General features: G+C 39.6%; 1 protein-coding gene across 1 annotated transcript in view; it reads right to left on the reverse strand.

Moving 5' to 3' along the window:
* Window positions 1-8,199, reverse strand: part of sorcs3b (sortilin related VPS10 domain containing receptor 3b) — a 112,091-nt gene extending 103,892 nt beyond the window's left edge. The window contains 2 exon segments of the mRNA XM_048190845.1: window positions 7,353-7,862; window positions 7,864-8,199. Coding sequence (XP_048046802.1) covers window positions 7,353-7,862; window positions 7,864-7,956 — 603 coding nt within the window. The 5' untranslated portion in view covers window positions 7,957-8,199.
* Window positions 8,200-16,742: the final 8,543 nt, after the last annotated feature.

Raw genomic sequence — 16,742 nt, forward strand, 5'->3', positions numbered from 1 at the left:
TATGGACATCTTGGATGACATGGGGGTGAGTAAATTATCAGGAAAAGTTTATTTAAAAATGGACTAATTCTTTAAGAAGGATGCATTAAATTGATAAAAAAAAAAAAAGTGACAATAAAATTTTTTATAATGTTACAAAATATATCTATTTCAAATAAATCCTTATCTTTCAAAATTCCGATTACATCCTAAACAACTATCCACAAAAATATTAAGCAGCACAACTGTTTTCAACATTGTTAAATAAGAAATGTTTCTTGAGTACCAAATCAGCATATTAGAATCATTTCTGAAGGATCATGTGACACTGTTATATTCTCATTCCGGCGTAATAATCAAGGAACTTTGCTGCCGTACCATGGGTGCAGCAGGCACAATGATATTACGCAGCATCTCTCACAAATGTCTCCATGGTTGCAAGGCACGCTCCCTGTGCAAGCAGGGGGTCACAGGCGCTGTGTAATAACATTGCACCTGCTGCACCCAATGGTACGGCAGCAAAGTTCCTTGATTATTACGCCGGAATGAGAGTATAGTTCCTAGCCATATCAGCCTAGAAAATCGCAACTTTTCATTTTCCGTCGGTCTTAGTACACAATGTAACTACAGAAAAGTCAAGTTTTAAATAGGAAAAATATCGAAAACTCTTTGGTCAATTTTTGAGTGAGATGCTAATGGTCTAATCAGATTCAATAAACTATGCTAAGCTATGCTAAAATTGGTACCGCCAGACCCGGAGATCGGCAGAATGGATCCGAAAACAGTAAAACTGTTTAACTCTAGGGGAGTATGAAAATGAGTCTATTTTCAATAAAAGTGGAGTGTTCCTTTAAAGATATTTAAAATTGTAATAATATTTTATAATATTAATGTTTTACTGTATTCTTGATCATATAAATGCAGCTTTAGTGCAGCAATGTTCTACACATTTTTTCAAACTGTTAAAAAAATATATACATACGTTTCTGAATAAACTTTTTTGAAGTGCCCTAATAGGGATGGGCCGATACCACAATTTTGGCTTCGGTATGGTACCACAATCTAATACCGGTATATCGGTATTAAATCGATAGGCTACCATACAGGGTCTAAATTTTGGCTTGAGTATTGCACATAATTTTACTCATTCTTGCAGGTTTTGTGTTAAATGGGAAATTACCACAAATGTTTATTAGCAAATTAATCAACACAGATTATCACATCAAATAATCATCAGTAATTGGTTACCACTTATAGCACACTTGAACCCATAGTGTACTACAAGTGGTAACTAAATACATTTTAATATACAGAGATAGTATTTTAAAAGCACATTTTAGTTCATATTTCATGGTGTTTTAAAATAGCACAGTTGAGTACACTTACTGTACATGTTCTTAAGATTATCTTAAGAAGTACTAAAGAAGAATTACAAAATTTGTGCGTGAAAATAGAGCACTTTAAGTAGGCTACAGCACGTTGTGATACAACACTCTCGTGCGCGTTTCGGACAATTGACGGAAATCACTTGCCCACGTCTTTTTAAACCTTGCCAATTTGAACATCCAAGTGATTTTATCATTCAGTAGTAATGTTCTTTGGAGTGCTTTGAGAGATGGTTTCTTTGCGCTTATACAACAAACAACACACAACACACACATACACACTCAAGCCGCCTGTATAGAGCTTGCGCATTCCGAATTGTGTTGTTTTACCTCAAACGGTCAAATACACACAAAATTGTCAAAAAAATGTCCGTCTTAGTGAGTATTCACATAAACACAGTCGGTTATGTCTGTGAATTTAAAAAGTTTAATGGTATCATCGCATGTGCAGTAGCCTATTATCGAATCTGTGAAGCCAAAAATACATGCTGCTGTCTGTCTAAATAACGTTTGTAACTTTAAATTAATCGTATGGATTTACCTATTTAATGTATTAACAGTGACTATTCAGTGTTATTTTACATTTGATTACTTTATTTAATTTCTTAAACTAGCATCTCTGTACCTGAATACTACTGTTAGAAACTTAAGTACAAATGTTGTGAGATCTAAACATAATTGGTTCAAACGCACGCTGGAGCTTTCATGTTATCTTAACGATATGATCTTATGTAACTTGCATGCGTTGATATAAATGTCTAAATTTGATCGTTTGAATGACACACTGACCTGTCGATCTGGTCTTGTAAGTCAGGATGAGCAAGTGACAGGTGCTTGGCAAAGTTTGATGGTTCTTCATCATTTTTATAAGCAACGTAATTCCAAATTATGCATCTACTGCTCTCATTATTAGTTTTGGGCTTGTTGAGTGAGATTCAACTGCTTTATCCATTTTATTCCTCAATGTTGTCACATTTGCCGGTTTCGCTTCAGTTTGGGTAGCACACTGCCACCTAGCGATGAACTTCGGAACAGCAGCATATACCGAAATGAGCAAAATCATGATATCGTACCATTTGAAAAAATATATATACACCGGTATTTTTCTAGTACCGGTATACCGCGCATCCCTATGCCCTAATATCGAAAAGTCCTTTAAAACTAACCAGGCTTGATGTGTCCCCAAGTCAGAGTGTTTACTGCTACAAGCTCAGCCACTCTGCTGCCCTGAGATAGATAGGACACACACACACACACACACACACACACACACACACACATACACACACAACCACTTTGGCTGTCACTCCAGAGTGAAACTGTTAGAGTATGTGTAGACATTTGGATGGACAGCCAAGCTCTTCAAGGACATCCCTCATGCTCTCCGCAGGCCATGTGTACTCACATGAACACATGCACACACACCCTTTCAAAGTTTCACATGAACGCACGCACAAGCCCACACTTGGACGTAGTTGACTGCCATCTTCCCATAGGGCATCAACAGAGCATCAACATGAAACTCGAACGCGACAGACAGGCAAACAAAATAAACCATGTGCAACCTATGATTGTACAGCCATAATCTGCCATTCTCTCACAGCAGGCCAGAGAGTTTTTTTTTAATGCTAAAATCATTGCTTGATCACAATCAAACTCCTGTGGAGCGACTTCCCCTGGAGATGTGCTTCCTTAGCCACATTTGCATAAGATCTGTTTTGTCTAGACAACAAAATACACAAATCACCACCTTCACAATGATTTCTTGCTCGGCGGGGGCTCCTCTCAAAGAAAATGTCAACGTGGACTTTTGGAGGGCAAAATATGGATCAGGACCCAAGGGCAAGCGTAGCAGGGGCCGCAAAATGATTCTTGTGCATTTCCATCATCTTTATGGATTTTCATTGATTGTTTTTACAATTGAGAAAGCGGCCAAACAGCCTCTCCATTGCTGTGAATCAAAAGTGAAAGCTTTCAGCTTTCAGTGACATTAGGCCTAAGAGAGTATGCTTTCAGCAGAACACACAGTTTCTTGCGCTCTCTCTTACACACATACACAACTCACTCCACTTCAGGAAAACTGCTGAACTCTACAGATCAATTTGGTCACTAAATCCACTAACATCAAAATATAGCAAATGCTTCAAACATGCAAACGTTTGAAAGGCATACAACATGAGCCAAGATGCCAAATGAGTACCATCATAAAATGCAGACTGTATATGCGAATGGCAGGGTCCATACTCAGTGTTCACTGCTCCCTACTCATCAATTAGGGCATATCTTTTGAAGTTCACTTTAATTTAACAAAATGCATTCATACGGAACACCCTGCAAAATCCATCACACATAGATAAATTTGAGTTGCACACATTAGAGGAGTTTGAGCTACGATGATATAATTTACATCTGTAAATAAATACAATAGAAATTACCAAACTTTCATCTAATATGCATGTGCATATAATAAATCTACTGTACTGTACACTGTAAAAAAAATCCCAGTAAAATTTACGGTAAAAAACCGGCAGCTGTGGTTGCCAGAACTTTACCGTAAAAAATACGGTAGCAACGTAAAAAAAATCTGTTAAATTTACGGTAAAATAACATATTTCATTAACTGAATATTAATTTACCAACCTAATGAAGTCATATCTGTTTTAACCTTTATAATACACTGCAATCACCAAACAGAGTGGTGATGAGAGTCACATAATGAATCAAAGTTCATCACAAGCAGCTTTTCCACAAGCTGAGAAGGACAACACTAAATATAGAAGGTCACACAGTTCATTCACACACACACTAAACACCATCATGCATTTTTAAAAATGTAAACATTAATTTAACAACATTAGTATAAAACCCTGAAATAACTAAAAAAAATGAGAAAAACAAGAAGAAACAGAGTATTTCAACGAAAATTTCAAATGGTTACGCAGGGAATTTTAAAGTTTTTTCACTGAAATTTTACAATGAATTGTTATTTTTCTTCCAAAAACTGTGAATTTAACGGTATTTTACTGTAAAATTACATAAAGCGATTATTACAGTATCTCGGGAACTTCTGTACAATTAACAGTTTTCACCGCTGCATTTTTACAGTCTTTTACTGTTAAAATCACAGTCGTTTTTTTAGGTATGTGTATTTATTTAAATATAAATCTTTTTTTAATTAATATTAATTGCTTCTGTAAGCGTGAGCAAGTGATAAATGTTTTGCATTGTTTAGTATGAAATTAAACATAATTTGGTTATTTTAAAGTTGAAGAATCTGTTCATCATTTAAGCGATTTTCTCTTCACAAGGCTTGGTCTAGGCTGCTTCACGGAATTGTTTTATGATGTGTTTATTATCTTTTTAAGTGTTGGTTACCTGGACTTTCAGGGACAGAAACTTTACAGGTTTCATTCAAAATTTCTTAATTATTAAGAAGATTAACCAGAGTCATATGGGTTTGGAACGATATGAGGGTGAGTAAATGTTGACACAGTTTTCATTTTTGGGTTCACTATCCCTTTAAGATTGCAGAATACCCTGTGAAGTTGACTTCGAAGGGCACTTACGGTCAAACGGAACACACCTAGTCTCTAATTCTTCCGTGATGTCATCACACACACATGCAAGCCTTCTATACACTCTCTATGACACCCTTGAGTTTAACTGAATCCCGGGTACTTGCATACTCTACAGGTATCTGTCCATCTGTTCTTACCTTCTGGAGCAAACAAGGGTATTTAAGGCAGGCTGTGCTGTAAAAATTAGCATTATTATTATTGCCCTATGCATCCTAGTGTGCAAATAGGACTTGTATGTGTGTGTTAGGGATTGAGCGAGGTCCAATAGAGGTGTGAAAGGCCAGACATTAGCTTTATCACTTGTGTGGTAATAAGACAGAGTGTCTACAGGAAGCAAAGGGAAAGGTTTCACGTTTGATGAAAACAGGCATGACAGAGGGCTTCATTTGTTGCTTGCCGCTGAGAGGCTACCGGTGTCATCTCTTCTCGTGCTAACATAATTTCCTAAACGGATCTTTTGAAACTACCATATGGGCCTCATTTTTCATTTTACAGCATGATTGTGTATGAAGCTTTTTTTAATATATTATTGAGTGTGTTATCCTTTAAAAAATTTGGTGGTTCATTATGTATAGCAGTGTCAAATGCGCCAAACCAATACAACAAATGTCTATGTGCAATGCATAAATGTGTGTATATCAGGGTGAGATAGAGATACACAGGGAGAAAGAGTCTGTGTGTATGCTATCTGTTTTCAGACATTCGGTTTGCATCTGTGGCATCGCAAAACATCACTCATGCGGTTTGGTAAAAGATACACCGATGGCATCAGCAGCACTGCAGAAATGCGCACACACACTCACATAAATTCTGCAGGTATTACCCTGCCAATCTGAAAAGTCTGCTGACAGAGTTAGTCATTTATATTTCAGATGAGGCACAAAAATTGTGAAGGAAAAGGAATGAGTTCGGGTAAAAAAAAATAGGCGTCACTCAAACCACAGCAGCATATGGAGAAATACAAGCAGAGCACCCTGGGTGCTGGAGATGTAGGTCTGTAGCAGATGCAGCAAGTAGATTATTGATGAAAGAAATTGATTGTTAATAAAGTAAAGTGGTGCAGGCAGATAATTGACAGTCATATTAAAGTAATATAAATTCATTCTTCTGCACTGTGTTCACTTAAACTGCATTTCTGGCAGGTTCATCTGAAACATCTGCATCCCGGAACAGACATCTTAATGAAGTAGGCAACAAGCACCAAAGGTGATGGCAAAATGAGACTAAAGCTGTGTCTGAAATCCTGTACTTTCATAGTATGTAGTGGATTAGATAAAGAAAAACTGCATCTTTATACTTCATTCACCATGTTGACATTGTCTTTTGACCTATGATTTACTAACAACACCTGCAAAAATAAGGTGTTAAATATGAACAATTTAGCCACAAGAAACAACTTTCTTATCTACAGCACTTGGCTCACAATTCTCAGATATTTTATTGTAATTTTCCTACTTCTCCCTGCTCCTGTGGCCTTATGGGACAGCAAAGTGTCTACTAGCTGCACACTGTAAGCAGATACAGAAGGTCATCCGGGTATTGCTTGCCTATAGATTCATAAATACTACATATTCTGACATCCTATTCTTTTTGCATAGTGTGCAGTAAGGAAGTACACATATAAGTACACATATTTGGGTGTAAGGGCAAATGGCAGACTAAAAACAAGAATTCTAATAAAAGAAATCAAATAAAATCTTCCAATAAGGCACAGTAAAAACAGAGCACATGGGACGCATCACTAAAAATCTTCAATACAATCTTTCCATACAAGACTTCAAATCTGCAATATAAATAAAGAGTTTCAGAGAACGTATGAGCACAACATAATGACAAGCAAAATGAGGGAATATTATGGACACACATACTTTAATTCACCAAAATAGAATGGATGGCAGTTAAATGAGAACCAGTGGCTTCCAATTATCAATATAATCATTTATGGAAAATAGATATTCATTAAATAAATTTGAATACTAAGGGTAGGCAGATTTTTTTTTTTTTTTTTTTTCATTCATAGATTATGTTGTCGCTGTCTATTAATTCGTGGTCTGTCAAATGCACGCGTAGGGAATTTGCACTTTTTACTGACTGGATGATACGCTTTGGTTGCAGAGTCTCTGGTCGTAAACACACTATATATATATATATATATATATATATATATATATATATATATATATATATATATAGAAACAAAAAACAGTGTACAAGAAATAGTGACGCATACGCGTGCTGGTTTTACAGCTGCCACACTACTTCTGAACTACTTCAGAATATCAAAGCCATGAAAAATAAAAAACAACAGATAAAATGACCCACTTACTCAGTTTAACTTTACAAGTATATATAATAATTATCAATGTATGGCTCTCTAAAGTGTTATGCATTGGATAAAGTTTAAACTCACGCTGCTGTTGTGTCCGGACCACAGCACCATGGCCTGATTATGAGCAGAATCTCCAGACAACGCAAAGGTGGACGTGATCAGGTGGGGTTCATTCTGCCTCGGACTCTTCCCGGTACCGTCAACTCCTCCGGTACGCCTGAATTCGAATCGAGAACTGGCCGTGCTGTCAGACGAAAACAGACTGCGCTTGTCCCTCCTGTTTACTTTGGTTTCCTCTGGAGACCATGTTGGATTAACTTTTCCGTCTTTTTTCTCAGCTGGGCTCGCCCGTTCCTCTTGGGAAATGTGCGCGCTCTCCGGTTTCTCTCTCCAGGACACAGAAGGAGACTTTATGTGCGCTTCAAGGGAAAGTTGAGCTCCATCAATTCCCCACTTCCAGTTTTTATCAGCGCTGCCGTCCAGTACACTTCCAAAATCACGGCTGACAAAAGCCGTTGCCTTCACTTGTGCCTCATTCCGGCGTATTGGAGCGAAGCACGAGGTGCAAGTGATATCTGCGCGCGCTGGGAGCAGGCACGAGAGCGCAGAGAAAAAACAGGGTCCAGTACGTCCAGCTAGACTCAAACCCTAAGACGTCCTTCATCTTAATCATCCTCACTCTCATTTTCACCTTTTACACCCTACCAAGCAAGTTCCCTCAAAATCCCAAACATATACACCTAAAACAACTTTTCGCCACGGTAGTGACGTTGAGGGGGATACCTGTGTAACCGTGAATGTATCTGATGTGCGGGTTCGGTCGGATCTGAGCTGGGTGTAGTTACCGGAGGGGTGGAGCTGCTGAGTGACACGCTCTCACTCACTCGCTCCGGCATGGACCGAGCTCGGGAGCAGAGTGTGTGACAGGTGCGCGCGCGGGGTATAGCGATGGCCCCCCGAGGGTAACCGCGAGCAGAGACATCTGGAGCAGTCGAGACGGCATCTTTTCATATTAATATGTAAGCAAGAAAACAACCTCGTCTGCTGTCACATCAATGAGAGACGGATTTTAAATACATAAAAACAACAAAATGATAACCACTGATAAATCTTCATTTTAAAGTTGAAGTAAATTAGTTTTTACTGTGAAACTAATCGTTCTTAAAGAAACTTTTGTTATTATTTACTCACCCTCATGTCCTTAAGTGGAACATATATTGTAAAGAATCTGTATGCACCTCCTTTCCATATAATGGCAGTTCATTGTAACCACATCTGTCGAGCTCCAAAAAGTGAACAAAAATACCATAAAAGTGGTCCATATGACACTTTTGAAGCCATATGCTGAAAATTGAGATTGTTATTTCCTTCTACTGCAGCTATCTAATTTTACTGTTAGGTTCTGCATATTGAACGTGGTGAGCTGCTGTGTTTCAACACATAAGCAATGGGATTTGGTGTAAATGATGTCAAAGATAGGTAAGGTGAATTGACATGGAATTTTTTTAAAATGCCGATACAAATGAGTTCCCTTTTTTGCTCTTCAGCGACCCGCCCGCTCTCCTCATCTCCTTCCCCTCTCGATCCAAGGCAGGAAACAAAGTGGCCCAATGCCCGCATGCAGACCTCCCTGTTTCAAGAGCGTGGTCCACGCTTCCTCGCACAAATCCTTGCAGATTCGCCCTGGGGATTGTTTTATATCAGTGGATCTGAAAGACACTTATTTTCACATCCAGATAGCCCTCCTTCACAGACCATTCTTGAGATTCACATTTGAGGGGGTGGCATACCAATATACAGTCCTTCCATTCGGACTCTCTCTCCACATGATGTTTTATTAACAAAATTCGGGAGGAGCAACGTTCAAATAATCTGACTAATCATCACGTAATTTCGGCCAGCTGTCAGCAATCAGTAATCAACATATCTACCCAATCAGCATGAATGAAAGCATATATACGTATAAGACACAGTCGACTCACCCATATTCCTCGACAGTTTGACAGCATTTAGGTCTACCAAATCATTGCAATGTCCGAAAATCCAACTTTTCCCCTCCGACGATGAGTCCCTCATCTCCCAGGAATCTTCACCTCATCCATCCCACGTCAGGAGAACCTGCGCTCCACCGGACGTCATCTCTGAATCTCCGGAGCCACTACGTGGACGTCAGCCCATTCGGGCCTCTTCCCACACTCCACGAACGCCGAGGATTACCCTCGCCTCCGCCTACAAGACCAGCATCTCCAGCGTCTTCTTACGCCTCAGCCCATCCAACAATTCCTGCAATCGAGAAATGGACAGTAGTAAGTCTAAGACAAGCGCTCATCAGCACAGACATTCATTTCTCTAGGAGAATGAATAAAGCTCAGTTGTATGATCTGTATGTGTCGCTTCAATCCACCTTTCCTTCTCCCAAATCCACTCCTCCCTTCCAAAAAACGCTAAAGCGCGAAAAGAGTCGCAAAGCCCTGTCTTCGTGTCCACAGAAAACACTGTCTCCTTCGCTCGCAAGACCGGCGCTTCCACGTGCGTCAGGCCGCGGCAGCAAGCCTTCAGCAAGTTTGGGCTGTGCCCCAGACTCCGCAGGCTGCTAGACCTAACTATCCTCTTCCTTCCGATCTGCCCGCAGGCAGTTCCTTTTAACGTGAGTATGACTCCGTTAGAAACACAGGCCCAGCTGCCGCAACCTTTTTCTCACACTGTCTCTAATCCTCCTCCCTGTCCGTGGCCTGCAGCCCCATCATCAGACCCTAGCGCGAGGCTGCCTCCGCTAGCAGCGCAGGCCCAGACGCACTATTTTCCTTCACTGCCTATGTTTTTCTCTAACATTTTTGTTCCCCCACAAGCTCCAGGGGCTGACCCGAGTGTGCTTTCGCTGAGCTCAGGGATTCCACTCGCCCAAGATAAAACGTTAGGTCCAGCCACGTTCATTGAATTCCTGGGCATTCAATTTGGATACAGTTCATTTCCAGGCCTCGCTGCCAAAGGAAAAGATTGACAGAATAATTCTGATTGCATCTGCCCTCCTAGACAATCCAAACTGTTCTAAACGCAAACTGTTGTCTTTGCTCGGACATTTAAATTTCGCAATGCGCATAATCCTGCAGGGCCGCCCTTTCATATCTCATCTCCCTTGCGTCGTCAATTCACGCACTAGAAGACCAAATCTCATTAAATAGTTTGTGTTGCAACAAACTCAGTATATGGATAACTGTCCTTAAACAATGGAAACGGTCTCTCTTTTTGTACAATAACCTGCTCTCTCTCTCCCCATCGATATTCAACTATATACCGACGGCAGCTCCCTCCATTGGCTTCGGGGGATATTACCAAGGCCGCTGGTTCACGTCTACATGGCCATCTCAGATTTTGGATGTACAGCCGTCTGCAAATTCCTCAGCGCTGTTCGAACTATACCCTCTCATTGTAGCAGGCTTCCTGTAGGGGAAAGAATGGTCTACCAACAGCATCGTAGTTCACTGTGACAATGAACCAACAGTACATTGCATTAATAAAGGCCGTTCGCACTCCCCCGCGCTGATGCCTCTCCTAAGGCGCCTTATTTGGATCTCAGCATGCGATCAATTTATTGTAACTGCCAAACACGTCCCTGGATTCAAAAATCGCTGATTCTCTCTCTCGCTTTGCTTTTCAGAAATTCAAGCTGTTGGCACCAGAGGCTGGACCATTTCCCAACCCCAGTACCTCTTTATTCAGAGCTGATATTCCCATAAACCATCCACTGAAAACACTCCTCGACACCTCTCTCAACTACATTTTTCAAGCCGTTTCCCCTAGAACCCTACAATCTTATTTGACTGCTTGGAGATGCTTCAAGTCATTTCACCTCACCTACAGCCTAACTTTTCCTGATTTTTCTCTTCTCACAATCACTTCATTCATATCTTATCTAGACAGCATTAAGAACCTCCAAGCCGGCCTCCATTAACACTCTGGAGTCTGAGGTATCGCCGGCGATACCACCTCAGGTTTTTTTCTTACCAGTTGTGAAAGAGACTCAAAATACTCCATCAATTTATCAATTTTGCACATACAATTAAGAGTTATACACCATATTTAATCTGTTGAATATCTTCTTTTATTTGTGTACTCTCAGAGCAAAAACAAAATGTTTGTGCTTTTTGCAAAATAAAGAAAACTAACATGATGCGTGATCTGTCGTCTCCCTCTGAAGGAAGTCCAATCTGATAGTTCTCAGAAAATGAACTGTAACTTAGTGAATACTAATCACAAAAAAATTAGACTTATGTCTAAAGAAACGTTGAAATGTCAGGTTTTAAATCGTGTAAGTCAAATAGAAAACAAAATTCTGTGTTTATGTAATCTGTATGAAAAAAGAGCCATGTCAGAAGTCCGTGATTCAGCTCATTATCCGCTAATTCGGCCACGCCCACGGAGCCAGCGCTATTCAGACGCAAATTCTGAGGCAATACATGTATACATCGTCTCAATCATGTATTTATTGTCTTCAAAAGTGTTTTGCATCGACCATAGTTAGCAATCTCTGGAAGCCTCTGTTAGTTTGGTTAGTTCCTGGATTGTTACATGGCCTATTCTTCTTTAGGAGGCATTTGTGGACTAAAGGTGTACAGAGCACCCTCCGGCTGCAAGTATAAATTGAAAACACAGTATCCAGCGCTCATAGTGATGACAATAAATATTGAATAAATATTACTCCTCTGTATAGAAAATTGACATAAACATATGAGAATCCATCAATATTTCTCCAAATGTGCATGCTTTTAAGCTAAAAGGCTATATGAAATGCCATAGAGTAACATAATTGTTCAGACACTTTGCATCACAGAAATACATTATATTTTAAAGTATATAACAGAATACCATTTATGTTTAAATTGTAATAATATTTCACAGTATTGCTGTTTTTTTCTGTATGTTTGGTCTACACCATGATGAGCTTGAGACATGATCACAGAAGGTTTTTTCACAGCCTACCTGACTGAAAGGCCTCATTAATATGCAGGTCATTACAACTCATTATGCGATTCTTTTGTCTTCTCAGGTGTGAATTACAGGATTATTCATGATGATTCACTCCTCCATGCATACTGTGTTTCTGTGTTTCTTACAAAATTTAAATCTCTCTATTGTTTTATATGAACGAAGTAGGCAGGATAATTTTTACATAATTTTGAAGCAAAAACTCTAGTCTACAATCTCCAATAACCCATAAGACTTGTTTATAGGAGCATATATAATATTATTTTTTTGGCCTTATTTGGCCTTATTTCAGTGACTTAATTTTTTTGTTTTTTCAATAACCATGCATAAACGTTATTCCTTCAAAAATACAAACATGTACATACATGTTTCTCACATATTATTGTAGCCTAGTTTGTGCTGAATACCTTGTAATGACACTTTTTCCATTAATATGTTTATGAACAACTGAAAAAAGCACAAATGTCAGGGCATGTCAAAACTGCAGGCCCCAAATCAGCCTCAGACTCCAGAGTGATTAAGGGTTATCTAAGCGGAATGCAGTTTTTTCATAAACTTATATTTGGCTCACCATCTTCTGAAATAACCAATTCACAAACATCCCTTCTCATCAAAGGCATCAAAAGAACCCAACCCACACACCAAGACACCAGGAAACCCATCACCCTAGACATCCTCACCAGATGCATCTCCACTCTCCGCCGAGAGTGGAGCCCGCACTCTTGACGCAATGTTCATACTGGCCTTTTTTGGTTTCCTCAGATGTTCAGAACTCACCATCATGTCCAGCTTCAACCCAAAAACCCATCCCACAATTTCAGACTTATCAGTGTTAGATGATGTCACCATGTCTTACTTCATCAAACAAAGTAAAACAGACAAAACTAAAAAAAGGCCATTTTATCTACATCTTTAATCTCCCTGCACCAATTTCAGCCATACCAAACCCTTTCAGCATATTTACACTTCAGAAATGCTCCAGCTAAACTCCCATCCGACCCATTTTTTGTTGACGATTCCAATGCCGTCACACGTTTTTGGTTCCAAAAACACCTTAAATCCATCCTGATGCAATCGGGCATCCAAGCAGACCACTTCTCCAGTCATTCGTTCCGCATAGGAACAGCAACTACAGCTGCCCAAAAAGGCCTTTCCCAGCATCAAATCCAAACATCAGCTAGATTCAGCTCCAGCCTCGTTCTCTCATCTGCAACCCTACCACATCCAACTAAGCTAATACCATCATTCCATCATGGGAATTTCTTTCCACTGCCGCAGCAGTGATGTCACCTCAGCTCCCGCAGGATCCCAGTTCCCCTGGCTATTCTCTCCACTGCCGCAGCAGTGACGTCGCCTCGGCTCCCGCAGGAGCTTAGTTCTCGCTAATTCCTCCACTGCCGCAGCAGTGATCTTGCCTCGGCTCCCGCAGGAGCTCAGTTCTTCAGGCCAATTTCTCCAATGCCGCAGCAGTGATGTCACCTCGGCTCCCGCAGGAGCTCAGTTCTTCAGGCCAATTTCTCCACTGCCGCAGCAGTGATGTCACCTCGGCTCCCGCAGGAGCTCAGTTCTGGCTAATTCCTCCACTGCTGCAGCAGTGATGTCACCTCGGCTCCCACAGGAGCTCAGTTCTGGCTAATTCCTCCACTGCCACAGCAGTGATGTCGCCTCGGCTCCCGCAGGAGCTCAGTTCTTCAGGCCAATTTCTCCATTGCCGCAGCAGTGATGTCGCCTCAGCTCACGCAGGAGCTCAGTTCTGGCTAATTTCTCTACTGCCGCAGCAGTGATGTCACCTCTGCTCCCGCAGGAGCTCAGCCCTGTCTAATGTCTTCATCCATATGACGAGAACTCTACCGGCCCTTCACTAACCCTCCTAGCAGCACATTCAGCCTAAGCAATGCAATTTTGAGGGTCATCAGTAATGTTCCGGCTGCTGTCCTGCATTGGTTTGCAATTTTGGGGGGGAGTACTCTGGGTTCGGGCCAAAATACCGAGCTTGGAGCCCTCTCCTCGGACAGCACACCAAATATGCATACTACTACGCATACTATTTACTATCTGATTATTTGTAGGTGTGAACTCGTGAAATGATTTTTTTTTTTTTTTTTGAACATTCTCTTTATTGGTTTTTTAACATTGGCACAAAGAAAAATTCCAACAAAATTCACTTTGCTGACACAATGTGTAATAATATTCTTCCATATGTAAATGATTTATGTTTGAACTCAGGTAATGATATAGAAGGGAAAAAAGAAAAGAAGAAAAAGAAAAAAAAAAAAATAGGGGGGGGGGGGGGATTGTGAGATTAGGGTTTAATTATTGCCGTCTGATTAAAATAATTAATAAAAGGTTTCCATACTGCATAAAACTTATCAGTCTTGTTTTTTTGTTTTTTTTTAAATCTAATCTTTTTGAGCTGAAGGTGGTGCATAATATCTTTAACCAGGACAGAGCAGTGAGGTGGATTTTTTTTAAGCAAATTAAGCAAAATCAATCTACGTGCTAAGAGTGTAACTCCAAGTACAATACACTGATTTTTAGAGAGCTCCACATTGTCACTACTGGCACTGAAAATAGCCAGAATTGGGTCTGGATCTAGTGGTTTTTCCAATACCTTTGATAGTAATTGAAAAACTGAAATCCAATAATTATGAATATTAGGAGAATTCCAGAACATATGTCCTAGTGAAGCTGGTGCTTGACTGCATCTGTCACATATTGGGTCCACCGAAGAAAACATCTTTGAGAGCTTTAGTTTAGACAGGTGAAGTCTATGTAAGATCTTGAATTGTATCAACCCATGTCTAATGCACAAAGAAGAAGAGTGAACCCATTCTTGTGCTTCTTCCCATTACCAGTCTGCAATGTCTATTCCAAGATCATCTTGCCATGCTGTTCTTAAATGCTCTAATGAAACATCGCATTCCAACTGTGATAATTTATTATATATAATGGATATTCCTCCTTTAATAAATGGAACCTGTAAAAACAGCAAGTCCATCTGAGAGGCTAACGGCTCATTAGGAAATGACGAGAAGTTCTTTTGAGCAAAACTGCAAGCTTGTAGATATTTAATGTGTAAATATCTACAAACATGTGAAATGATGTTTAACCCTTTAAGACCTGAAGGCTTTTTTAGAGTTTTTTTTTTTTTTTTCTGAGCAACACACACAAAAGTAAAGACTCATAACTCCAAAACTCTAGCAAGGAGAGTCAAAAGGTAGGTATCATTTAATAGAAGACATTTTAAATTTTAAGAAAATATAAATTACATTACATTTGGATATTTTCTTGCTGAGAAACAGCTGATAGACAAAAAATATATATAATTTTTTAAAAAATAATTTTTCTTTTTTTTTATTTGACATGGAATGACAATGACAGGAACACAATAAGATCGCTAAAAAAATATTTTTTGGTGATGCTCTCCTATATGTGAGCTGCATCTGGTTCAAATTTCGTGGTGATAGCATAAAGAATAATTTGAAAAATTGTTGTTAATTTTTTCCGCAGCCAGGTGGCGCCAACGGACGGTAAACTCCGGTTTAGAGGTGCTTCTCAGCAATCATTAGGATTTTTTCAAAATGGTTAGATGCATTAAAAAGATGAGATTCTAAGCTTTAAAATGATGTCTATTATGTGTTATTCCACATTGGAAAACGAACATGGATGGGTCCGGGAACATTGGATACACACTGCATCCCGGAGAGATGAAAAGACATGTTTTTAGCCAAGTATGTTAAATCATTCCGTGAGTAATATCTTGTGATCAACGCAATATATTATATTAATTTTGGATTCATTTTAATCTTGAGAATCTGCTCTAAATATTGATTAGCGTCTAAATTTTAAATTATCTGTGCATTTTTCATGAAGTTATGAGCACGTGAAATATACATACTTGTATTCAGTTAGCGGCTGTGCTATTTTGTTGTAAACGCATATTACTCAGACTCATTAGAGGGTGAAAACAACACAACAGAAGCATGTTGGAGGCTTGATATGAAAGTTTAAAGTCTCTGGTTTTGTATGCAAAAGAATTTTTGTGCTACCTATATGGATTCAATTTTTATTGGCTTTTAAAGAGAGACATGCAAATGGGAGCGCCAACGCTCCATCCGGTCTTAAGGGGTTAATTAAGAAAATTCGGAGGAGCAACATTCAAATAATCTGACTAATCATCACGTTATTTCAGCCAGCTGTCAGCAATCAGTAATCAACATATCTATCTAATCAGCATGAATGAAAGCTTATATATATAAGACACGGTCGACTCACTCATATTCCTCAACAGTTTGACAGCATCCCTCCACCACCCCGTCTCCTCACACCTGCCTGGTTATTTTCCTAACAGAATACGGGGGGAGTACTCTGGGTTCGGGCCAAAATACCGAGCTCGGAGCCCTCTCCTCGGACAGCACGCCAAATACGCATACTACTACGCATACTACTACGCATACTATTTACTATCTGATTATTTGTAAGTGT

This window comes from Megalobrama amblycephala, linkage group LG5 (assembly GCF_018812025.1).
Source record: "Megalobrama amblycephala isolate DHTTF-2021 linkage group LG5, ASM1881202v1, whole genome shotgun sequence".
NCBI classification, from domain to species: Eukaryota; Metazoa; Chordata; class Actinopteri; order Cypriniformes; family Xenocyprididae; genus Megalobrama; species Megalobrama amblycephala.